The sequence below is a fragment of the Accipiter gentilis genome, chromosome 11 (genome assembly GCF_929443795.1).
Source record: "Accipiter gentilis chromosome 11, bAccGen1.1, whole genome shotgun sequence".
Classification (NCBI taxonomy): Eukaryota; Metazoa; Chordata; class Aves; order Accipitriformes; family Accipitridae; genus Astur; species Astur gentilis.
The window spans coordinates 32511101-32537587 of record NC_064890.1 but is presented as its reverse complement, the minus strand read 5'-3'; the positions used below and the strand labels follow the sequence as shown (position 1 = coordinate 32537587).

At 42.1% G+C, this 26487-nt stretch overlaps 1 protein-coding gene across 1 annotated transcript in view; it reads right to left on the bottom strand.

Annotated features, from left to right (window-relative positions):
- Positions 1-8628: 8628 nt before the first annotated feature.
- Positions 8629-26487, bottom strand: part of CNTN1 (contactin 1) — a 252054-nt gene continuing 234195 nt past the window's right edge. Inside the window, exon 24 of the mRNA XM_049814048.1 lies at positions 8629-11147. Within this exon, the coding sequence (XP_049670005.1) occupies positions 11068-11147 (80 nt within the window). The 3' untranslated portion in view covers positions 8629-11067. The remainder of the gene's footprint in view (positions 11148-26487) is intronic.

The window sequence follows — 26487 nt, the reverse complement described above, 5'->3', positions numbered from 1 at the left end:
TCGTGCTGTTCCTAGCTTCCCCAGTGGTAAAAAGACGCAGTGGACATGATGTTTGCAGACATAATGTGCTGAAGGTCTTTCTTCCTTGTCCGTAATCACAAGAGCTGCTGCACGTTTGTTGGGGCTTAGCATGGCAATCCTGTCTGCCTGCTCTCGCCCCAAGCCCTGGGACAGGGGTACCGTGCTCTTCTTGGCCTGACATCCCCGGGAGATCCCTGGATCCCTTCCCCATCAGCTATGGTCCTCTGAACAGAAAAGTCCATTCTGGCCTGGGAACGGCTCACTCTACATTTTCTCCTTTGATCCTTCCCAGTAGAGATTGGCTCAAGAAAAGAGGTGAAACCTTCAAAGGAAATAGATCTAGCATGTTTGCTGAACGGGTCTGCAAAATTTGCAGAGAGATGGCTATCTGGAGACATGATCTTCTTTCCCACCCATTGCTCTTTCAAAGCCTCCTGCTTAGTTAAAACCATAAACGATATTAAAAAAAAAAAAAAGCCCAATTACCAGTCAGTCAGACAGATCTTATTTTCACAGATCCACTCTCAATCCACCATGCTGTATCACTGTTATACGTGAGGCACAGCAAAGCTACTACCCAACAGAAATTTTACTTAATTTCAGAACCACATGAATTTTTAAGGCTCTCTATGGCAAATCTGTCAAATTCAGCTGCTTCGCCACATTAGCTGCTTGAATACCTTGAATAGTTTCTGGCATTGCTATAGGAGATACCACTGGCAAAGGCAGAGCGTGGTGAGGCTGGCAACCCAGGGGGCATGCAGGGAGCTGGGGGCACTGGGGACACTGGGGCCAGCCCCAGCCCCAGCCCCGGGCATCAGATACCTCCCTGGGGATGGGGATGGGATGGGGATGGGATGGGGTGGGATGGGACGTGGACCTGCAGGTGGGGCCGGCTCAGCAGGGCCCGTGTCCGGGCAGGGCAGGGCTGTGGGGAGCTGGAGACAAGCCCTGCTGCAGCACTGCTGGGCAGGGGCTGCCCTGGTCGTTCTAGCTCCCCTCCGCCGATGTGTTCATGGAGAATCAACTCATGGGATGAAGAGCTGCAAAAGGATGTAAGTTATTTTTTCCATATTTATCCCAAGAAATCAGCAGAGAACACCAGCCAGTCTACTAACACCAGTTAGTAGACCAGGACTGTAGAAATCTGGAAAGAAATGCTTCAAATACTGATCATATATTTGTGATTTTAGAAAAGGATCTTCTAGCTGTAAGGTTTTACATTGTAGTTTTACAAATGTGCTTTCTTGTGAATTCTTTTTGCATCCTGTGTTTACATGCATTTTTAAAGGTCATAAATGGAGTCAACTTCCTTTGAGTTTTGATTTTGTAAATTAATTCTCTAGACATCACAGCTTCTGGCATAACATCAATATTATTGGAGTTTACATGCAATTATTCTCACAGTAGGTTCTAGTTCATTAATTCCTGAGAAGCTAATACTGTCAACAACACTTTGATTTTAATGATATCATTAGAAATAATCTTCTTACTTCTCTGATTGTTATTTCTCCAGTGGCATATTTCACAGTACTAGCTCCTTCACTTCAATTGCTCTGAGTTTTGTCTGTGCTAGGGTGGTACAAATTCAATTTTTCTTGAGCAGACATCCCACAGGATTTTACTTGTGGTATAATAAGGTTCAAATATTTCATTGATGGTTAATCTAAGTTTTCCAGCATTTCAAGATCTTGCTTCAAAAATACATATGTTGGCTGCCTTCCTTGGGGCAACTAGCCTCCCTCAGCTTCCCTTTATAACTATAGGAGGTAACCAGCCATCCAGGTGGATCCAACCCAGCTTCAGCAATGAGCTCAGCTCTCCTAGGTGAGATCTGCTTGCCATGAGCAGAGGTGAGGGTGATTGGGCTGTTTCAGGGCTGAACGGCTCATGGAAGACTGCCTGGCTGGCTTCCTACCCATGGTGTTGGTAATGGAGGTACCTGGGCTGGGGTGGAGTAAAGTTGGCTACGGGGAGTAAATCCTTCATCGACGAAAATACCTTGTCATCCAGCGTAAAGCCCAATTTATGTATTTCCCCCCCGTTCTGCTATGCTGTATGTTGGAATAAATGCTGGCATCTCACAATCTATCAATTCACCAGGTAATGCACGACACATATGTTTTTGCTTAACTTTCAGAGCACATGGCTTCAAATCCTTTAAGATATCCATGACTGATGCCAAGTCTCTTAAAATCATTGGAATATATCCTTGATCCTCCAAATCTGATTCAGAGCTTTTGGAAGAAGCCTATGCAGGCCTTGACAGAAGTAAAAGTCATGCTAGTTTTACCTCTTTCTTGTATCAGAACTGTGTGGTCAACTGACTGCTTGCAAAAGGGACTTTGCTTTGCTTCAGAGGTTGATGATGTTCTTTGCTGATGGCTTTATGTTACCAATGTTCAAGTTCCTAGTTTGTTTTTAGTTTGAGAAAAGGAAGAGGGGAAGAGAGAAAGAAAAAGAGAAAGAAAGAGAGAAAGAAAGAGAAAGAAAAAGACAAACAAAGAAAGAAAAAGAAAGAGAGGCTAAATATTTTTCATCACGGAAATACCCATTTTAGTTTATGTTTGCTGGAGGGTTGAGCGCAGGGAGAGTACTGGCCAGAAGCCACCAGGTTATCACATCACAGCAAGGATTTTGTGGAAGAAGCGAGGTAGGGAAATAAACCATGTTAGCTAAGTTCATGCCCTTTGTAACCCTGTGTTCCTGACAGAGTGAAGGCTTCTAGCTTGCTCAGTACTGATTAAAAAAAGACCAAGTCAGTGATTATGCTGTTTCTATATAAAAAATCCTGTTTTCCTACATCCTGGAATCGACAAACCCCAAAGGAGTGGGTTATTGTGCTGTATACCAACACACAGTTAATAACAGTGAAAATTTATGCTATTTTTCTAGGTCATTTGTATTAGCATGTTTGGCTCCGTCTTGAGAGTTTGAATTATTGATTCCTCCCTTGTTTAAACAGAATTGTTTTCCCCTCTTTTTTTCTGTACTGCTGTCTAAATCATCACATCCACAACATCACGGAAAAGTCAATGCTGTAGTTTACTGATAGAAAATTCCACTGAGCAGAACCCAGTGGAGTCACCGTGCATGCTCTTTCTTGGCTCTGGGAGCACAAAGTTTAAACTGTCTGTATAAAAGCTGCCACAAAATTGCAGAGCTCATCTCTGTTGGGTGGGTTTTTTTTCCCATTAAGGTATTATTTTTTGTCAGATTCTGTTACAATCCCAGCACATGTTTTAACTTACTTGTACAAAGCTTACATATATAAATACACCCACTCCCTGCAGACCCCTTTGTATCGTTCTGTCGCACACTTTTTACTGGAGATCAAATCGGGGACTGCAGCTGGCTGAAGGGTCTTGAGATTTGATGCCAGGAGAGGCATCATCTTGGCCTCGGCATACGTTTCAGAGGCCTGCGGTGGTTCTGCAGTGCCCTGATGGGGCAGGCACAGCGAAAGGAACTTCGTGGAGAACTGGCTGATTTTCGACAGCTCTTCGAGCTGCAGGTTGATCCATAGGGAGTCTGCTATGCATTAGAGTATTCTGCCAGAATACAGTTAAATTGAGATGGATAATGAACTGCTTCAGATTGCTGTCATAGAGGAGATCTGACTGACGCATATGTCTCGACATTTATAGCTAAAAACCTCCTGGGCAGAGAAAACGATATATGATTTTACGAATATTATTGGCTAAACATGGACTCGCAAGACAAATAATAACAGTTAACAACGAGGCGTAAGAGGAGGATCAGCAAAAGCTTCCTGACACGCAGCCTTGCCCTAAAGCCCCGTGCGCGTCCCCGTCCCACTTTGAATCGCAGATACAAATAAGTTAGTAGTAGGAACTGAGCTTTTGCAGAACCTACAGTAAATCCTGAAGATTTTGAATGGAAAACTAAAAACCCCTGTGCAGCTGGTAGTGCCAGCCCTGGGACACAGACACCTCCGCTGCCAACTGGTTGCACGGGGCCCCGGCACGGCTTGGGGCTGCGCCGCCTGAAAACCAACCCGGGGAGAAGCGCCGGCCAGGGACGGCGCGTAACGGGTGCTTTGTACACCACAGCCCTGGTCATACGAGGTTTTAGCAGCATGGAAACACCGCTTGGCTCCACCAGTACAAACCAGCCGCTGCATCCCATGAGTGCTACCCTGCTGCAGGCGCTGCGGAGCGGCTGCTTACGGAGAGCTGTCCGGACAGGATAAATCCCTTGAGTTGAGCGCCTCTGGGAACTTTGCGCTTTTATATCTTTCTCCCTGTGAGAATCAGGAACGAACATCACCGCGCAGCTAATCCGGCTACTGGCACGGGGATCTGAGCCGCTGACACTGCGTGCTCCCAAAGCCTGCTCGCTTCAGGGCTCGCCGGCGAGGGGAGCGCTGCCTGCTCCGTGGGCCTTAATCTGGGAAAATATTTGTTTCTCTTCTCCCATTGGGGTGCGAGGAGAATTCAGCGTCTTGTGCCGAATGCATCGTTTCTGAGGGCAGGGCACCGTCCCTATGGGTAGCCAGAGGCTTGGTGCTCGGAGGACGACCGCCCCGCTTGCCTGCGTGCCCTCCGCTGCCCCGGGGCCATGCCAAACGGGTATTTCCCGAAGGCTTAAACACCAGCCTGCAGCCAGGTTAACGTCCCCTTGGTGCCCTCCGTCCCTGCAGCATGTGCCCACCTGGGGCTGCGTGCCCACTTGGACCACCGGCGAGGATCTGAATTTGCCCAGAGCTGAGCAGCCAGCGGAGGACAGGAGGGCTGGCGCTGGGCTACCTCAACGCCACGGAACCAGTTTGCTACGTGCTGCTGTCAGCAGGTGTCAAACAACCCTGAAGGATGGATTTGACATGGGTAAGTAGCTGCACCGTGACAGCCATCTAGAGGGGACGATGCCTGGTCAATATCTTTGTATTCTCTGTTTCGATTTGCCTTTTTACCGCCAGCTGATATTGCATCATGCGTACTGCCTGCTTTTTGGGGGAGAAAGAAACAATTTCATACCTTTTCGTGAAGCAGATAGGTAGATTTTTTTTGTCACAGCAGATGGCTGTGACAACACACTAACGACCAAAGGCATCGGGTTTTAAAGAGACTGTTAGACTCTAAATATAGACCAGTAAAATCCTCTCATCAGCCTTCACTGGTGGTTGCCAACTAAATCATGAATTTTCTCAGTGTTTGGGGGAACAAAAACTGGCATAATTTCTAGTGTCATCTATATTAATCAAGGGAATAGACCAGAGTCAAGATCAGCTAAGGTGAAAGAAACACTTCTTATGTGTCTTTTCATGACATCCTTTAAAGCGCACTTGGTTAACTGGCATCCAGGTAAAAGAAAAACATCTCAGCCTGTCAAGAAAATAAAAGACAGTGCTACTTCTGTTTGAGATGCAAACATTAGTTCTTACTTCCTATTCACGTGGACTTTTGTGCTTTCTGTCCTTTCTCCTGCTTTTGGAAATTATGGAAATTTGGAAATTATGTTCAAATGGCAAAGCAAAAGGAACTAGTGGTAGAAAAGTTGAAGAAAAATGGATCATCTCTGGAAGAAGTGGAGAGGAGCAATCTTCCTCTGCAAGACCCCACTGCTCTGTGCAAGAGGCAGGTGGTTCCTGCGCAGTGCCCATGTTCTAACACCGTGAAAAGATTCCGCTGGACGACATTGTCACAACCCGGGCTGGACAGACCAGGGCGGGATTGTGGCGAGGTCAGAATTCCCTCGGGCCAAACTAAGGTGAAATGACACCAAACGATCAGTTGAACGTTTTATTTATGGCAGAATCAGCCTGAACTTGGAAGGTGTAACAGTAGGTGGCATGGTTTCTCTCAACAGGAATTGGCACAGATCTACCTCAGTAAACTGTGTAACCTGTGGTAAGCGTATACATCAATTCAGGGAAGCAGGAGATCCCTCCCGTTGGGTCAGGAGGTTCAGAGCAGACCCCTGTTGCTTTCTAGACTCCTCCTCAGAGAAGAGCCCAGGGGCGGCTGGATCCACTCCTAGTCCCAGACTGGGTCAACGTTTTTGTGTCTAAAGGGATGAGGTGTAGGGGTTGTGGAAAAAAGAGAAAGAGAGAGAGAAAAGAGAAAGATTTCACCGGTCCTGGGTCCAGCGTTGGTCCAGCCAGTCTAGAGCTCCAGTTCCAGAGGGCGTGCGGGTGCGGGGCTTCGGTTTGTGTCCTGTTATCATCTCCTTGCCCCTCCTTTGGGCTGGCACTCGCACGGTTTGTGCTTTCAGAACCTTTGGGAAATGGGTCGGTGGGCTTGGGGTCGTTTGGGGAGTAACTTCCCCCTCCCTGCAGACACGACCATTGTTTGATCTTTGCCCATGCATGGTGAGCTGCCCTGCTCAGCGTCTCAGAACATGGAACTGCACCCTCTGGCACGATGCCCTCCCAGTGCTGTGGCTGATGTCCTGTGCCCATCTCTGCTGATCGGCTTCTCACCAGTGGTCCCTTGTTATGCAGAACTTGCCCAGCCACAATATTTGAGACGTTAACTCTTTCAGCCTCTCACAAGGCTGGAGCATACATGAGTGCTAGAAGCTACAGAGATTTATACTGCTGCCAAAGGAATTTCCTTAGCCTATATCGTACTGTTGTAACTTGAAAGACTACACATTTCTGTGATATGTTTAAATAAAGAAAATCTCTACACAATAGCATTTGGAACTGTTTCAAGATTCCAATACTGGAATGTATTTGGGTATTACCTGATGTCTGTTATTTTAATTTTAATTCCAATAGGAAGTGTAGCTTAATGCAATGCTGAGGCAGATCAAGACTGGAAGATCTGGCCTTCAGCCAGATGTCTAATATTTAAAGGCATATTTTTTGTCATCTTCTGTAGCTAGAGACTCTGAAGTCTGGAAACAAATCCCACAAACAAAAACAAGTTGTTTTTTGAAAAGTGGAAATAATAAACCTTTTCTCCTACAGGTTAATGTTCTATGCCCCGTTCTTCTCCTCCTCACTCCATCACTGCAATGATTGATCTCAGCTTCCATCTCCTGCAATACCACGCACTCAGGCCTCCCCCCAGCCGACACTCGTCCCATGCTGTCCAGGCATCCAGCAGGCCCAACAGAACATGTATGACCAGTGACCACGCTGCAGCCGCCTTTGATGCAAATTCCTAATTTAAATCTCTACGTTCTACTCAGACTATGCTTTTCTTCAGCACAATAGCTGCTGAATTTGTCTGCCATCTACCCAAGAGGTTCGAAATCATTAGCAGAGAACTGGCAGACAGAGACTCAAGCCCTTATTTCTCTTAGAGACCAAGATAAAAATACAAAAGGTACCTTATCAAAGTAGTGATAATCTTCTCCTCCCCAGGTCTGAGCCCTGCTCTGACTGACTAGGCAGTCTTTTAGGCGCAGGGCATGAGGAACACTCTCTCATTGACTCTTCTCATTTGGCATCCCTGAAGATGAACGCAACCAAGTTCTGCAACAAGACCGTCAGCTTCACCAACTTCTTATGTGCCGCATTTTAGCGCCTGAATGTGACCCCTCCATGGAAGCAATATCTCAGTCAGTTATACTTGATTTCGCCTCTTGAAACTATTGTGATCACACAAAGCATTTAATCAGTATGAAGTTTTGCCATTTCAGCCATCTTTCTTCATAATACATTGTGCTGGTTTTGGCTGGGATAGAGTTAATTTTCTTCATAGTAGCTGGTATGGGGCTGTGCTTTGGATTTGTGCTGGAAACAGTGTCGATAACCCCGGGACGTTTCCGTCACGGCTGAGCAGCGCTCACCCAGAGCCAAGGGCTGTTCTGCTTCTCCCCCCACCCCACCAGCGAGGAGCCTGGGGGGGCACAAGGGCTTGGGGGGACACACAGCCGGGACAGCCGACCCCGACCGACCCGAGGGAGATCCCAGACCGTAGGACGTCACGCTCCCCATCTCGAGCTGGGGGAAGGAGAAGGACGGGGGGACGTTGGGAGCGATGGCGTTTGTCTTCCCCAGTCCCCGTTGGGCGCGATGGAGCCCTGCTGTCCTGGGGGTGGCTGAACTCCTGCCTGCCCAGGGGGAGCCGGAATGGATTCCTTGCTCTGCTTTGCCTGGGTGTGCGGCTTTTGCTTTACCTATTCAACTGTCTTTGTCTCAGCCCATAGGTTTTCTCACTTTTACCCTTCTGATTCTCTCGCCCATCCTGCCGGGGGGGGGAGAGTGAGCGAGCGGCTGCGTGGAGCTTAGTTGCAGCTGGGGTCAAACCACGACAAATATCTACTGGAGCAGAAAATATTACCTGAAAAAATAGTCTGCTTGATTAACTCTTGCTTCCAAAAATGCTGAAAGGCTCTCAGGAGGCTGTCTGTCATTGATGTTAGGAAAATCTCTTTCTATCACCTATAATCAAAGCAAAACCGCCACCCTTACCCCACAAAAGCTCTTTAACTCCAGCAAATTTCACAAGAAGGCAGGGCAGGGATACGCAGGACCTCATTCCATCCACACTTTTACTGTCACAGATGACCACAACGCTGTTAGGAAATCAGAAAGCTCCAATTCAAAAGACAGTTGTTATATTTTGAGTAACATTAATACATTTATTTAATTGTAATTTACTTTTCATTCATAAAAAGGACAAAGCACGGTCCTGCTCTACTCGTTTGGAAAAAAAAAAAAAAGATAAAAAGTAACTAAAAAAACAGTTCAATATTCATCAGTATCAAATAATAGTAATATCAATTTTCCTGAAATATAAAGAAACAACAAATATGTCTATCTATATAAACTTTAATTAAGAACCTTGCGTTTTAAAGCAGATGATACATCAGTTAGTTTTTCTTGACAACAATTTGAAACTGAAGGTCCCGATCAAATTTACACAATTATGTGAAACAGAAAAATCTCCAACTGATCAGTATGTGAGACCTACCTCATCTGTGCTGCTGATTTAAAAAAAGAAGTGGCTTTGCTTCCCAGGTCATTTCCATGCAAAAACTAAACAGTTTTGCTTTTTACACCACGTATTAGAAAAGTAAAAGGCAATCATGCATTTGGCAAAAGATTTAGTTGTGGTTGTGGATTATATAAAAATGACTCATACTGCAAAAGAACCAAACCAAATGAAACACAATAAACCACAATTTTTTTTGTACAGAAGGCTTACAGCATATTAGTTTCTTATGTACGAAGACAGCTCATTTCTCTTTCAAATAATTATACAATTTATGAAACTCAGTAGTGTTTGACACTTTGACATTCCTCTATAGGGAAGTTATCACTTTCACCTATTTAAAAAATTTTCATCTTGTAACAAATAGTTAAAATTAAACTAAAACAGTATTATTGATATTTCTTAATGAAGACTCTACACTTTTACATGTAAATATATAGTACAAAATTATACAAATAAAAGAAGGGGGTGTAAATTATTAATCGACCTATTCTTGCTTCATGTAAATATTATTATTACGGACCTCTACAGTATCAGTTCTAAAAAGATAAAATCTATTTCTAAGTAGCTAGCAAGGTTGTGCTAATAAAATATGATTCAAAGCTTATAATTCTTGAAGCATCAGACATTGCACTATTACTTGAGCCAGCTGATTCAATATCACTGTGTTTCTTCAACATTCACACTCAAACTAATTCCCAGCACACCATGGAAAATGAAAGGAATGTGCATTTCTTTAACAACTTAAAAAAACCCAAACAAACCAACAAAAAACCCAACACTGAAGCACTGTAGACACAGTCAGAACAAAAACATTCTCTATCTCTAATAGAGTTCCCATTTTGCGAAGGCCATAGTAAACATTTAGCTTCGACTAACAGTTGGGATCTGACTTTCATGTATTAACACACAGTTGGATCATTCAGTACTCTATCAAATAGGGAAACGGTCTCAGAACTTTAAAACTCTTATTTACAACACTATGAACATTAGAACAATATCAAGTTCTTGAAAAAGCATATAATTCTTCCAAATGTATGCCTTCATTACAGGAAGGTAACACCTGGCATCTGCAGCATAAAAATGTAAATATAATATTTTTTTTTTACTGTGCTACTCTGTTTTTGCCATTTATTGTATATCTTTTTCTTTTTTTATATTTTAAATCTTTTCACTTTAAAAAATAACATACGTTTCCTACCATTTCATGGTCCACCTGGCTGATCTTAACATGGACTCCATTTCCAAGCTCCTAAGTGTTATATTGCTACCTTAATAATAATAATAATACTAATAGTAATAATACTAAATCAAAACCAATACATTACACTGCTTCCCTGAAAGCTGACATTTGACTCCTAAAATCAGCAACAACAACCATAACGGAATTTTTCAACAGAATTGTTTCAAGAAAAGAATACGGTAAATCTCGTGTCAGTGAAGCACAGGTAAATTCCTTTAAGCTGAGCATGCTCTGCACGTCTCGGGTGTTCTGAACATACTTAAAATAAAACATTCCTTGTCACTGACTTCTGTTTCAAGTCCTTCAAATTCTATCCAATAGCCTCAAGAAATACAGCTCTAAAAAAATGAAATGTTTTTGCTTTGACTGTCTCTCTAAAAACCAGTAATCCCAATAAATGATGATGGGGCCATTCAAAAATATGCAGTACACAAAACATATAGGATAGTACAGACAGACGTAGTACTCTTACATTTATCACATACAATCAACATTTCAATCTCTATTATATTTCACAATTTGTTATTCAAGTTAAAGCACCTACGTATGGTGATTTTACTTTCACTGTACAGCCTATGTTATTGGGTTTTAACACTGTAACTTGCCCCATTGGACCGAATCATGCAACTGTCACAGATCAGCATAAGTGTTTTATAAGGCATATTGGAACAAGTTAAAAATATTTCTTAGCCTTTCAAAAGTTGATTTACTTCGTGAAGGAGTTCCTGGATGCCTCAGTCCTCTTAAAGTTCATAGGAATCGGTAGGGTAATTTATTTTAAAGTGTGATTTATTTGGCTTAGGATGGTGCCACAGGAATCAAAAAGAGTCGCCGTCCTCGTCTTCAAAGGGAGTCCTTTGTGTTAGGCAGAGGACAAGGTAAATCCAGCTACATTCAGAATCCCGAGCAGGCGAGGACACCCAGGGCAGGCACCACCAGGACCAGGAGCAGAGTCGGTACTCCAGCAGCGGCACCTGCGCATCGAACAGAGAACAACACGGTGTTGGTCCTACTTCAGCATCGCTCGTGGTGTGGGAGGGGGGAACAACCCCGAATGCAAGCAAGGACGCGGGGTGTGAAGGCTGGAGAACCAGCTGGCGGCTCTCAGCACAGCCTCTACCTGTACGGAGAATGTGAGACGGACAAAGAGACTTGCTGCGGTGCAGCGGAGGACTCCTCCTTTTGTTCTGCAAGAGCCGTTTACGCAGCACGTTTATACAAGCAGCGAGGCCGCTCAGGACACGTCAGTGTGTTTTGATTTGGCCGGTCCAACAAGCCAGGAGGTTAGACCAGGAGGCAAAAGGTCAAAATAAATATTTAAACATGCGAAAACAAAATTAACGGTGTCTTTGAAATGCGACGAAGCAAAGAGACACCTCTGGAAATGCTGACGTTCATATGATCAGCAATAATCTGAGAGATGTCAAAGAGCCTGGTCCCTTTGTTTACCTGCCAGATTACAAAGTCCAGATGGCTGACTTCTAGCAGGGTGGCATTTACGTCTGTTAAAGACACAAGGGCCCGTCTTCAACAAATATTTTAAGACAAAAAATATTAATCGACGGCTTACAAACTTTACACAACTCACTCTGGCAAACAGGCCTAAGAATTGCCATTATGTTAAATGGCTTGTACTGCCATGGTCCAGCTCCCTGTTAAGAACCGTCTATATGAGAAGCTAAGCCAGCCAAACTGTGCCTGCCTGTCAGTCTCGGAGATGGGCCAAAGGAGCTGGAGAACGGGCTGTTCCTTCGTCCCAGGGAGAGCTCGTCTAGGTCAGGATGGTGGTGTGTAGGTGGGCAGTGCTGGACCCAGCCTACTGCTCGCCTTGCTGTGGAACACAGACTGAGGACAGAAGCGCTTGCAGCTGGTGGTGACAGTCCTGAGGAGCTGCTGGAACCGTCCCACTGGACGTCTCTCCAGCAAATGTTCTTCTGAATGAGGAAAAACCATACTGAAAAGGTAACACGCGAACCAAGCGGCACAGATTGCAGCAGGCAGCCCTGTTTTACCTAACGACAGGCGCAGTATGACAGATTTCAAGTATTCTTTCATAGGACTTAAAGTCCCAAAAGAGCATTCCCATTTTCTCATCAGACCTCTTGCAAGGACAAGTAAATCACATATTCTGGCCCAGCAGCATGCAGGCTCCTAGAAAGAGAGATCTGTATCTGTAGGCTTTACATGTCTGCCTCAGAAGTTTCTGCATCTTTCAGGATAAATAAAGAGCTGAATTCTTCTTTTTGTGTCTATCTCAAACCTCCTATTAGTAAGGTGCTTTATTAATTTTAAGTTAGCAAAACAAGGTCCTGAGGCTGAAAAAATGCTGGTTTGAAGTGAGAATTTGGCCAAATAAACACCTGTCAGTCACCTTCGAGTCTTTGTTTCTTACACTATTTCCTACCCACAATAACGAGGAGGAAGTAAGGAAATTAGATGGACATGAAATTGATTGATAACAAAACACATTTTTTATAAAGTTTGTGGCCTAAGTCCAAATGAGAAAAGTCCAGAGTTCACCAGCTCATCAGTTAGCTGTGGATATATGAAAGTGGTAGTATTTGGTCAATTGTAGTTCCTATATACATAATTGCAGGGATTTTTTCTGATGGGTTTTTCACCATATGTCTCAACACACTGTGGGTTTGATGTCCTTCAGATCAGCATCTCTGCTGATTTACCATATATGTACTATTTGCAATTCCAAGATGAAATTTTGTTTTGCCCCCCAAACACGTCTTAACTAAGGATGATCACATACAGTCTTAATTTTGTACCGGGCAGAGCTTCTCCTCTTTGCAGAGTCATTTAATTGAGCCTTCATCTCCAGTTCCCCATGTTCGTGGCACCATCTCCTCTCCTCATTTGCCTCTGAACAGCCCCGCTCCAAACAACGACAGTTTTCAGGCGGTTGTTCAGAAAGCCAGTTGGAAGCGTATCTCAAACTAGAGCACTTAGTCATCTTTGGCTTCTTACAGTACTTCCCAACTAAATCCCGAGCATTGGTAGGGTGGGAACAATCATGTTCCACTGGATAGACAGTACATGTGTATCACTGCAGAGAGCTGGGTCTAAAGATACCTTTCAACCAAGAGCTCTCTCTAGAGAAGGCGTTAGAGGAGTGTGTGCCCCCCCATCCCACGAACAGAAGTATGCTAGTATGCTTCTGAGGTGACCAAATACCACACGACAGGATGTGCCTACGGCTCTTCATACGCACGCAGGTACAGCTTGTCGCCTGGCAAATCATTTAACGAGAAGGGGACCATAAGCCACTACCAAACAGAAGGCCTGACTTGTTTGCAGTTGGCCTTCAGGAGTGAATTTAAGCGCTATTAGAAAGGCAGACCTGAAAGGCAGTGTTCCCTGAGCCACAGATGAAGCTCTATGCAGACCCCACCAGGGATATATTTGGAAGACAGTCTCCAAGAGGGAGACAACTATTTCTACCACAGAAGGTAGAAACAAGTATTTTTACATGACCCTGATTTCTCCATTGTTCCACCAGGGAGAAAGCCCACATCTTCCATGAAGCCAGAATTTTAGAGCTTTCCCCACAGAATTTATTTTCAATTTCACCCATATTCCTCTTAGTGTCCCCCTTCTTTCCAGGTCCACCCACCACCCCACTCCTCCTGACCCTGGTCCTCACTCAAATCAAGTCCTGCTGCTGCTCCAGTCTCTTCCGTGTCTCCCATACTGAACTCCACCCTTTTTCTCTTGCTTCTGACACCTCAAAACTCTTCTCCGCTCCCATTCCTGCCCTTCCCCCTACTGCTCTAGGGATGCTGCCTTCCTAAGTCCTTTCTGATATCCAAGCACTTGGAAAACCAAGACAAGAGACCTACCAATCCTTCTTCATCAGCTCAATTCAGCTGTAAAAAGTACATTTCTATGAATAGTATGTTCTTCCATAGGAAGCAGTATAGCCACCTCAGCAAAAGATAAAATTAAGGAAAATACTGGAAGATTGCTTTAAGTATCCACAGAGGAATTTTACGCTCAAGATGAACATGAATGTATGTTCAGATATATTCTCATACATAACAACTGCATATTTTGGCAACTGTGAAAGTACAGGGGTCTATTTATCTGTACTTTTTAGTGATTTATGAGACACATTCATCTTTTCTGTAGTCTTTATCCCTAAATGTCAAAGTAGTGGTTCTTAATGAATGAATAATAGCCATAGGAAAAAAAAAAAATCCAGATTTCATATTTAAGAATAGCCACAGAAAATGTATTCTGCCTTTGTCAGACCAGGGTAACGCAGTTGGAAAGACACAACTAAAGTCGTATTTTGAATGCTTCTACTGAAGGAAAACATGAAGGAAAGTTTGCGGAGTGACACTGAATGATGAGCAAGTATGAGGAAATCTCTATTTGCATGTAACTATTCTACAAAGAGAAAGGAATAATAAATCTTGCCCTGAGATGCGCTCACTGGCTCCAGAATTAATAGTTAGCAATTCACCCCGTTACAGCAGTTCCTTACAAGGTTTAGGCACTGTTGCAGAGGTATGTATAACAGCTTTCTGCAATGAAGCAAATCCTACCCTTAGATGACAGCACATTAACAGAACATTAGGAGGACAAATGCACATTAAACAGATCACCTGTTCTTTTTTCTTGTTAGATTACTGACCCACATGTCAGGAACCATACTTTACTGGAAACACCACTCACCAGTGCATGACAGCCAGTACGCTCCTGCAGCTCATGAATGGAAATTAATGTAAGTTTTGCCCGAGTACAGACTACAAGATTTAATTCTGTGCAGTAATGCAATTGTGATCTGTCAGTTTTAACAACCTCTAAAAACTAGAGAAAAGCCAGATAAAGACTTAATGAACGTGTACAAATAAACATGTGGATGTGAATTAAAAGAGAAGGATTATTAAGCCCCTGCTGAGGTCTGGCCAAGTATGAGCTGGACATATTTAGCACCTAAAGATTCATTCCCTCCTCAGTGTTATAATGTGGGATCCCTCCTCTCAACCAGAACCTCGCATATCCAGTGCACATGCTCTTGCAAACTACAGTCAGCAAAGTCAAGGCCAAAACCAAATCAGAATGACACAACCTAACTACCACTCTAACACACCATGTGTGGACTTCATATCAAGAGTCCTCATTTCTTTCCAATAAACAATGAAACACACACCTTAAATTTGCTTTTTTTTTTTTTTTCCAACAGCCCCAAGCAAAAGTTGTGCAATCTTACAGCATTCCCATGGAGGCATTACTGCTGTCTGCTGTAGAGTTCCTGTAGTTGATATTTTTAAGCCTAGACTAAACTATCTACAGAAACATACTCAGAACATAGCTTAACATCGAATACAATTTGTATGGGATGTGTGCAGTTAACCTAACTTTTTTCCTGTCTCCTGTTCTCAGCAGCCTTTCTCACAAGTGGCTGTTTATCTCAGTAAATGAAGAGAACAACTGCTGGATGGGTTTTCCTTCAGCAAAATCTCTACTTATCACAGGAACTCCTGGTAAAGTCCCAGTAATCCAGTTCTCTATTTGTATTTTAAATCCTGTGTTGCCATCTCAATCACATAAAGTCTGGGATGAAATCTTTTACACTTCTCAATGGAGATCCTAGATTTTACCGACATCTTGAACAGTATGCAACACTCTTCCTATTATACCCAAAAGAAATGAAATCAATTTAATGCCTAAATGAAACAGGGATTAAACCAGTTCAGACTTTGATGTATTTCCCAAGCCTCTGTAACAATTTGTTATTAAAAATACGTCATTATTTTCTTTAAATGCTACTTATCTTGAAGATATGACATTTTTGGTCCTTTTCCCAACATCAGTACCTTTTTACACCAGATTCTAAGAAAAAATCTAGAGGCCTGTTTAGAAATCTTACTTTCATCAGATCTGTGAACCAGGCGATTAGTTACTGGTCATCTGTGAAGCTGTCATTCGTGAGTAACTTCTCTTTCTCAGTGGGAAAGTGTTTGCCCTGCCAACATACACAAACTACAAGCTATGCCTTGGCTAATCACGAGCCGATCCTGTTGTGGCAGAACTCTTTCTCTGCTTTTGTTGTCAGGAAAGATTGTTCGAGAATTAATTTGCATTAAATGACATCCGTTTTCTTAGTTTCCAGGTACTGAACATAAGGGGGTTGTCTACATGACTCTTCCTAGTTTGAGAAGAAGTGTGTTTTTAAAGCGAGTATCTCAGCCGTCCCCTCTACTGGGGTTTATTTCACACTGTGCAGCTGTCTCGGATACCCTGTGCAGGACTGGACGGGAGGTAGTGCAAAGTAAAACCTGACATGAGCACACAGGCTGGAGCTGGATCCTCGACGCCGCTGTTTCCCTCTACAGATCCACTCCTCTCGTGTCGCACAAATTGTTCAGGTAGATGCAGACTGGCTATCTGAATGATACAGGTGCTGCAACGCATTTTTCATGATACAGGTTATCATACATTCAGTAAGAGTAAGGAAAAGGGAAATTTTTCTTACCAGGACTGGTATTTTATAGGATTCATAAAGGATTTAAGTTTGTAACACAAATTTTGTAACTTCTTAAGAAATAAGTCTGCCTTTGTGTCTGTTTTGCAAAACAGATTCCTTTTTTTCTGAAAGAACTCCTACCCATTTTCCTGCAAATAATATTATGCTTTTGGTCCAGGATCCAAGGACCGATCAACCCCCAGGGCTGTCTGTTTTTATATCTCTCCTTTTTATTTTATGAAAGGTAAATGCAAAGCCTTCTCATATTCTGTTTGTCCTTGCTTCTAACTAAGCTTGCCCCCTTCTCTGGGAAAAAATTAGGCCACCTGAAAAAAACCCCAAGGGGGGATTCTTGCCTGCTCCATTTCTTAGTTTCTTTAGCATCTATTAGGCTTCATTAGTATCTGTTTTCTGAGCGTTTTCATATTTACCCAGGTAGAACAGAAAAGCAAGGAGGGAGGAAATGCAATTTCTTCAGGTTAAACTAAACTGCATAAAAGAAGTGGGTGGGTTTGTAGTTCTCTCAGCTGGCTTCTGAAAAGAAATTCCACTTGTCACAGCTGGAAATACTGTCTTCATGAAAGACTACTGCAAAAGAAACAGGTAGTATCAGCTGACATAATTCAAATTCTGCTAACCCTGTTCATGGTAAATGGAAAATAACCGAACTAATTAGAATATGCTTATCTTGCATCACTGGCATCATTGTTAAGTCACGGGTCCAACTTTCCCTTGTCTAGGAATACCTTTGTTCGGGCACGAGGAAATTTTCCTCTTGCCTGTGCCATAAACCTTTCAAGAAAGGTGCTATGGAGTAATTCACAACCCTGTGAATTACTGTTTTGCAGCCGAGTAGATGTATAGGATGGAAATAATGCTGTCTGTGCATCTGCCCATGCTCTGTGCTGTGTTAAGGTTTGCTGTGCATCTGCAGAACAGCTTTAAAACTATTATAAGGAAAAGAGAAAGAACATTAAAAACGTATTTGAAGAGCTGCTGATGGTCTGGGTGGTTTGTCCACCCCATGGCGTTAGTCCGTCTTCTCCTACTTGAAAATCCATACGTTAGAGTCAAGTAAACGTTTTGTTTTGTTCTGGCAATGGCACCTGGTGTGTTGGCAGGCAGCAGCAGGGGCTTCTTTTCCATTGACCCTGGCCCTGCTACAGACCTGGGCTGCCAAAATGAAAAGAGGCCTTGGACTCTGAGGAAAATGAGGTAATTTTCAGTTGGTGGGCTATTACTTACCTGTCAATAAATGTAGATTATTTCTCAGATACCTCTTCCCTTTCACGTATGTTAATGTTCATTACAGATTCTTTTGCATGGAGAGTTAAGTAGAAGACCACAGGTAATATTTTTAAAACCTACCCTTTTAAAGCAGTATACTCAACAAATAATAGCAAGAACAACTGTGGAGGTCCTCCTGTGACCCAGGCAACAGCTGTAGTTGTACTTCACAGGATTTTTATGAGTTTCAGGATCACTTATACGACCTAAAGGCTTGTCATACCTCTCAGCATCTGCCCTGTCTCTCCGGTTTTGAGTGGTCACTCCAGACAAACTGGCTCACCGGCAGCACCAGCAGTACTGCCAGGACGAGTAAGGCTGAATCGTGTACTCAGCTAGGACGAGGTGTTCACTGCTGGGAACCGCCTGCTGAAGCAGCAGGAGGAGCTTGGAGCAAGTTTCGATAGCTCACCCCTATAGAAAAGCTTATCTGCGATTACACTGATTGTCTGGTGTGGCAAGACACTTGGCTGTCAATGTTCCCACATAAATGTATTCTGCATTGCCTCAGAAATTATGGTTGATAGTCATCATTCAGAGGAATTCGGTCATCCTCTGAGGGAGTCATTGACAGGTTTTTCATCAAAAAGGGCTAATTTTTCAGGAAAAAAAATGGGAGGTCAAAAGAGAAAGTTTCACTGTAACCCTGAAAAGAAGAAAAAGGACAGATCTTCTTTGGCCAGCTGGCACGTCTGGGAATTTCTGAGTGAGGAACCTACTCCTCCTTGGTCAAGAAAATAGGGATTTCTGAACCTTTTTTTGCAAGTAAATTCACCCCAAGTATACACCTGAAGTATATACTGCAAATAGTCAACACTTAAAATAACCACGTGGTACAATGGGCAAACAGCAGAAACTCTTCAGGTGCAAAATGGTGGTGAACTAATGGGAAAAATAGTATAGTTTTGGAATTTCTGTGTTCCTGGGAAGAAATGAGGCACGTATAAATACTGAGGCACATTAAAAGCCAGTCTTGAAAATCTTCATCTTTCAGCCTGTAGGCTGGCTCACACATCAGAAGGTGAAGAAGGATGCCCTCAGCTTCTACAAGAGTAGAAACGCCCAGTCTCAACAGGCTGGATGACATCCCTCCAGTGCGCGCCACAAGACTTGCACGGCACGTACAGTGCAGGGCTCACGCTCATGAAACTGGCCATTTGCTATACAGTCTTCATGTACAATTTTCCAAGGTAGCTGGGTAGCAAGAGCGCCGGTAAAGAAGACAGAGAGGAATAGGCAGGGTAAAGCATCTTGGAGGGCTGCATAGACTGCATAAACCAGAGAAAAGGCATTCTGGTTAATACAGAACCTTTACTGGGAAGGTTCCAATTTGGCCAGTTCCAAACAAAGGTAAAATAAAAGGAGAAACAGATGAAGGTAGAAACTAGCAAGAACACACAAAAAAAAACAAGAGCAGGGTGTTAGTGTAGAAATTGTTCCTAGTTTGATACATTTGTTGTCGACTCCATCTGGTTTTCTGGCAAAGTAATTTTCAGATTGTGAGGACTTTGTAGGTACCTGTGGAAAAGGCTGTGATTAGTACTGCGCTCCCCTCCAGCTGAGCACATCATTTTACATTTTAGTGTCCTGATACAGAAGTACTAACAGCCATTATAACTGAGTGCAAACACCTCCTTTATAGCCAGATAAAGCTTTTTACCTCCATACTGTGTAATGTCAGAAAAAGATTTGAAACAACCCATCACTGGGTTCTATTATTATAGAAAATAATAACTTAGAAATTAACGAAATACTTGTTTTAGGGAGAGAGACAAAATCTTCTCATGTGGAAATAAATGAAGGAAACGGTTTTTTACAGATAACATCTAAATGAGCCAGCAGTGCCTAAACCCAGCTTTAAACAGCTGCTCATCTGTTCAGATGAGTGACTTACGCTGCCACATTAAACTCTACATTTCACTTGTGTCTGCTCAGCAGTATTAGAAAATAATGCTGAGTTACAGAATTCAAGCACAGAAGGACTGTTATGTCTTTTAATGTATATCCTATATCATCTAAATATTGCTTCACATACAACACAGTTTAAGCAGCCTTTTACTTAGTTTCTCCTGTACTGAGCCTAGGAAGATAGATTTTTCTAAAACACACCTTCTAAAATGGCTCACAGCCTTGATTTAGAAACACTAGGAGTTGAAAAGCAAAAAATCAAGAAGGTTTTCATGCTTCTGGAGAAGAAATTTTCAAATTGATCTTCTGTTAGAATTTATCTCCTGATAAAATTCTTACTTCAGCCACTCTATAGCTAGAGCCACAAGCACCAAATTTGACACTCTGAAACATTCACATGAACTTAGATGAAGGGTCCTTCTGACATTTCCTACTTTGACAGAAGTAATATTCCTCCTTCCCTTCCCACTTAATGTAATGATGTTGAACAGGCACAGGAGACAGACCAGGTAGCGCTCCTACAGTGCCTACTTCTCTCAGAACTCTGTTGTCAACTCTCCATCGCTTGCTTCTATGAACAGGCTTTGGAATACAGCGAAAGTAAAATAGATGGCACTGATCTTTAAAGGCAAGAACACTTCGACATTGAAGTCCTTCAAGTATTCTGAAAAGAGCATGGAGCATTTCAGTATGTAATAAGAGGTACTATTTAATATATCTAAATCTATCGATATGTACAAAGAGGGCAAAAATACAAGTATTTTGTATGGTCACTGGCACTTCAACGATAAGTTCAAGTTAGCAAATATGTGATTTTATCTACTCCTCATGTCTGTAGTAACAAATCTATTTATACATGAATACAAACCCGCCAAATAATCACAGTACAAACTGTACTTCTAGTGAAACATTTATCATTTAATGTACTGTCAGTTGACCTCAAGTTTGGAAGTTACACAGTTCGCAGGAGCGCAAAATGCCTGGTTGTAAGTCTGGGGCTGCCTAGCCTGACCTCCAACTCATACCAGGACTGTCGCCAACACTGGATGTCGTCAGCTGTAGCTTTGCCTAGCTGAGTCACAGAACTCTCCAAAGACAAAAACTGCACAGCCTCTCTGGGTAACCTGCTCCAGCGCTGCACTACCCTCTGGGTGAAGTTCTTCCTAATGTCCAGCCTGAACCTCCCAAATTGCAATTTCTGGCCACTGCCCTATGTTTTATCATCTGCCATGACCAAGACTTTGGCTTCATCGTCTTTGTAACCGCTCTTTATACAATTATGTGCTTCTGCTAGATAGCCCCTCTCCACCATGCTAAACCTTGGTGTTATTAAAGGACCTAGACTCTGTGATAACTTCCTTAATACTAAATTAAAGAGCTGTGCACCTTCCGTATTAGCGAAGAGTGTTGCTGAAGTCCCTCGGACTTTGCCACTGAAGTAACTGGAAGAGTATCACTGCTGCCTTTGTCAGAGGATCACTGGGTTTTGTTCTCTTAAGAGCGAGGTTTCATCAAAAGGTGTGTTACAGCAGACGTCTAACCTAGGTCTTCTGGATCACTCTCCTCGCCAAGAAGAAAAGGAGTCTGGCTAGGTTAGGTGCATAAAACTGAGAGGTATGAGTACACCACCACCCCAAGGCACCCATAAAAAGTGAGATAGATTGTTAACCGCTGAACTGAAAAATACCACAAGGAATTGAATAAGGGAGTTCCACGTCTTGCTACTGAAAATTAAAACACGTAAGAATTGTCATGACTAGAAAGTATTCCCTTCTTCATTCCTTCACCCCTGTGATCACGTCCGCAATCCTCTCTAGATTAATAAGGGGAAAAAAATAATGAGAAGACTCTTCCAAAGATTACTTTAAATCACTCTAAACACTACTTGGCTGGCTTTGATTTCTCAAAGCAATTAAAAATACTGTATAAATATAGTTCAATAGTTAAATGACCTACCAAGAGGTGAAAGCAGAATATGCATTTGTATTAAATTAAATCATTGTGCATCAAAGGGATTACACTATTAAAGCAAAATACTAATCTTGGCATTCACTCCATGAGCTATGTGATTTTTTTCTGGGCTATTTTTGCTATGTTGCTACATTTAAGCGTAAGAGAGTTAAATAACTATCTTTTGGATTTTTTCCATCTTCTAATGGTAGAGTACAATGCATATAAAATACCAAGCATTTTGTTTCATAAAAGGGAAGGAGCCTAGTGTTCCTGGGCTGGTGTAATAAGAACACTGAAAGTACCTGTACGATATGTCTCAGCGACTGGATAAATTAATGGAGTAGTTCAGCCAAACTGAATTTCAATGTGAGACCTTTAATTCATTGATGAATTGATAGTCCTCCTGAAACAGTAGCAATCAAAATCTTGTTGAATTTTTAAAAGAGGTATTTCCGACTGCACAGTGAACCAACATTTATTTTTCTTTTTCTCCTTAAACATTTTAAAATTCAGTCATTGTTTGGTGAGTAACATTCAAGCTGCTGAAAACAGTAAAGAAAGTATTTAAGGGTTTCAGAAGAAGAAAATAATTCTTTGTCCGTCAACTAAATATTATTCAGGCATTTCATAGTACACTTTCCTGAAGCTGGGAGCATAGGGTCAGCTTTAGTGAGTCTGACCAAAGGCCTCTCTAGCTCAGGACACTGACTCCAACAGTGGTCTGTAACAGATGCAGTGGAAAGGGGAAAAAAAAAAAATAATCATACCATGCAGAATGTGACTTTCCTCTTATATTCTTTCCCACTTGTGTCAAAGTAGCCCCTGAGCTACTTTGTCGCTTCTGTTCAGTAGCTCCCGAGTCAAAGTCTGAATATAGGACACAGTTTTAAATGAGGGCTGAAAGACCAAGCCTCTAGTTATAACGTTGTCCTGCACAACATCCTGCCACAGGAAGGTCCACAATTTAATTCTGTGCAGTGCAAAAGAGTGTAACTTGGGTAGTTTTCTACCTGCTGCCTGCTAATTTTACTGAGTACTGTCATTCTTATAATGTGAAGAAAAGCGAATAAACTTTTGCTACTTACCTCTTGCAATTACCAAATTGTTCGTGACTACCCTACTCTAGCTGAAGACTCCTTGCCTCTCTCACACCCCTCACCCCGAATTCACTCCAGAGCTGTGTTACCTTCACTGATTTTCCCTGTACTTTTACAGTACCCTACTTCAGTATCTTTTAGTATCTTCAGTATCTTTACTTTCCGAGCTCCAACAAGAACGTATGTTTTCCGTGACAGTCACACCTTCCTGCAGCATTCTTGCAAGCTTGGGGATAGCCGGCAAAATCTCCAACATCTAACAAGTTAAAACGTGTAACAAAGTGTATGAAGTTGCCATAGATTTCCTTTTTGCTAATGTGTAAAGGCACTGTGGAGTTCTCGTGCCTTCATGTGACCGTGCAATAGCCGTCAGTGGGGATTCTGCAGGCAGCTCCCAAGCTCCCGCAGACAGGAATGTGGCAACTTGGACTGAAGATGAAAGCAGGGGGAAGCGACACGGTTCTTTTCAAGACAGTGGCCTTTTTCTGTTTTCTGATGGATAGCAACTCCGGTTTCTCGTCTGGTCAGTATTTTCTGATAATGAGCAACACACTCTTGTTTTGTGCGATACTGTTCTCTTAAACCTCTGCTGTGTTCCAAGCATGTACGCACACATCCAGTTTCTAGCTACAGAGCCTGTCAACAACCACAGCACGGCTGAGTTAGAAGCCTTATAGCTAAAAATGAAATTTTGTTGTATTCACTCTTTGTGTGTATCCAGGCTTTCCCATATAAATAAACACAACTGACAAAATAAACTGCATTGGGATTATCATAGGATAATGCAGACTAAGAAAACGTAACTAGATACGAAAACATTTCTGCAGTCTGTCCTACTGTTGAGTTCGAATATAAGAAAAAGAGAAGAAACTGCAATTAAGGAGAATACGGCTTTTCAAGAAAATGTTTGTTCTAGCACTGAATACATTGTAATGCACAGACCTGTCAAACGTTAGTTGTCAAAGTAAGGCTTGGAAGGAGGCAGCACCAATACATCAGAACTGTGATGAAATGAAATGTGATGATGAAGGAAAATACCAGAGAACCTAATATGTTTTTTTAGGCAGACTTATGTACCAGGTTAGAGGGTATTCTGAGTATTTTCTAATTAAGTTTCAAGCCATGAGACAACAGCAAACGCATTGTAAAAATTACTGTTCTTTTAGAGGAGAGCTCTTTTGGAAATGTATTTTTAGTTCAGTAGAAGCTTTCTGCTACATTCTTGTCACAGATGAATAGTAAGTTCCAAGATCAGTAAGGGAGGACTGTCATGCCAGTTACAGGACTGTTTTCATCAGCATTCGTTATGAATTTTACCTGTGTTCTCCTCTTTTCTTATTACTACAGCCATCTTTGCAACAGATGGACATTTTCAAATTAAGATCAAAAGATTTTGATTATACCACATGAAAAGTGAATGATCACCTGATTCACTTGATACTAATATATGCAATAAATATTAATGTCCCCTTTATATAACAATAAAAAAATTAAAAGATAAAATAATTAAAAATGTTTGTATGAGTTACTGTGGGCAAAAATTTTGCATTTTCCTTTGAAAAAGCTATGCTTCAAAGTAAATACTTTTTCAGGATCCTAAAACATGCCTCTGGCAAATGGAATTCATGTGTGTATATATATGTCTGCAGTGAACACAGGGAAGCTGTAATTTTATTCTCTTGCTATAAGCATATACAATACATAAATTATTCTTTGTCCATATTTAAAGCGAGACATTAACCTGATCTCATGTTTGAAGGTGAAGGGGCACGATATCTTCCCTTTTTTCCAATATTTTCCCAAATCAGAAGTTACCCTCCCCTCTCCCCTCCCACCCCAGATGAAATTTTACAATTTGAGAGCTTGATTCTATTTTTCCTTACTCTGGCATAAATTAATTGCACTGAGGCCAGTGCAGTTACACAAGTGAAGTGAGAAAAGAACCAAGCACCGTATGGTTTTAGTTCCTACTGATTGCAAGATTGCTTTGATTACATTAATACTAGCATTATGACAAAGCATGGCAATTCAAAAAGCATGCAAGAGACAAAAAAAAAAATAATCTCAGCCTTTAAAATAGTTAATATATTTCAAAGAAAACCGATAAGCCTATTATTATTAGCTATTGAAACTCCTTTGGTTAAACAAGTAGTTCCAATCTTCGGCTGGTTGTGGTATCTCAAGAATGAATTTTAAATTGTGTAGCTCATTAATTTACTATAATGGGCTTGAAAAATATCCCCAAACCTCTAACGGTACAACAGGCACTAGCCAATAAAATACAACAGTTCATGAATGTATTTTACACTGATTATAGCTGTATGCTGAAATGCAGCTCAGCATATATACAGAAAGTGATTTTATGATAAGTATTTGTATTTCAAGATCTTCAGTAAAAAGAAACGCATGTGAGATGGCTGTGTTTGGTAAACTTCCTTAATATCGTTCTCAACTAAAACCGTGTATCCTGTAGGAAGCTGACTGGTTATATGAGAGCAAAGTTGCTGTAGGACATTTACCTCCCTCTTCAGCATGTGACTCGGTTTTCTGTGAGAAGGAAGAGGAGAGGATGAGGAAAACATAAAAGACAGCTTCTCCCTTAGACAGGGGGTTGACCTAGAAGGAACATATATTTCTAGTTTCTTTTACATTTGACTTTCAAAAGTAATTTTGTTAGTTAAAATGTGCTGTATTTTTAATACATAAGTTAAGACATCAAGTTAGGGTTCCTGAACTAGATGTTCTTGTACTTAAACCTACTTCAGACCTAATTCAGCAAGTGCTAAGAATTGCTCAGAGTACATCTACAACAGGCTGCCAACATGGTAGCCTAGGACAGCAACAGCAGCCGCACAAATCAAGGAAATGGGTTCGGTTTGCAAATAGGTGGAATTCATACACCTGAAATCCAGGCCAAAAGATGTCTTCTGGTGTCCTGTCTGGCCTCCAGCTGCTGATCCAGAAGACCTCAGGTCCCCTGTAGATCACGTCATGCCTGCCAGCATTGTGTGGATGTCCCTGGTAATTGAGGGCATCTCAAATGCTACAGGTTTTGTTTAAGCTTCTGAATTACACCCTAGATGACAACTGATTAAAATGGGAGCTTAGACTTAACTCAGGTGTATTATGTAGATTACTTTGGATTTGAAACCCACTGAACAGCAAGAAAACACCAATCTGGAGGACACGTAGTTTTTCTAGATATTCCTCTCTCTTCAGTACAGCCTTCCAGTTTGCTTAAGATGTGGCCATTCCTGGCCAGCACCCAGACTATTTTGAACCCCTGCCCTAGTTGCTTAATTCTCCCCATTGACTTAGGCAGGAAATTAATTTGGTTTGCAAACTCTGGAATCAGATGCCTAAAGGTCAGGTAAGGCAATGGTCCTCTTGCATTTGATAAGATGCCTTATGTTTTGCCTTAGCTATTGTTTACATCTCTCTGTAAATATCTAAGTTCCATTTTGGCCAGTCGACCACCAGAACACACATTACTATCAAACTTCTCTTCTTTGCAAGTGTCTGGGAGAAATCACCATTACTTGAAAGCTTCTCACCACTCTATCACCCTTCTTGTGCAATTATTCTAAA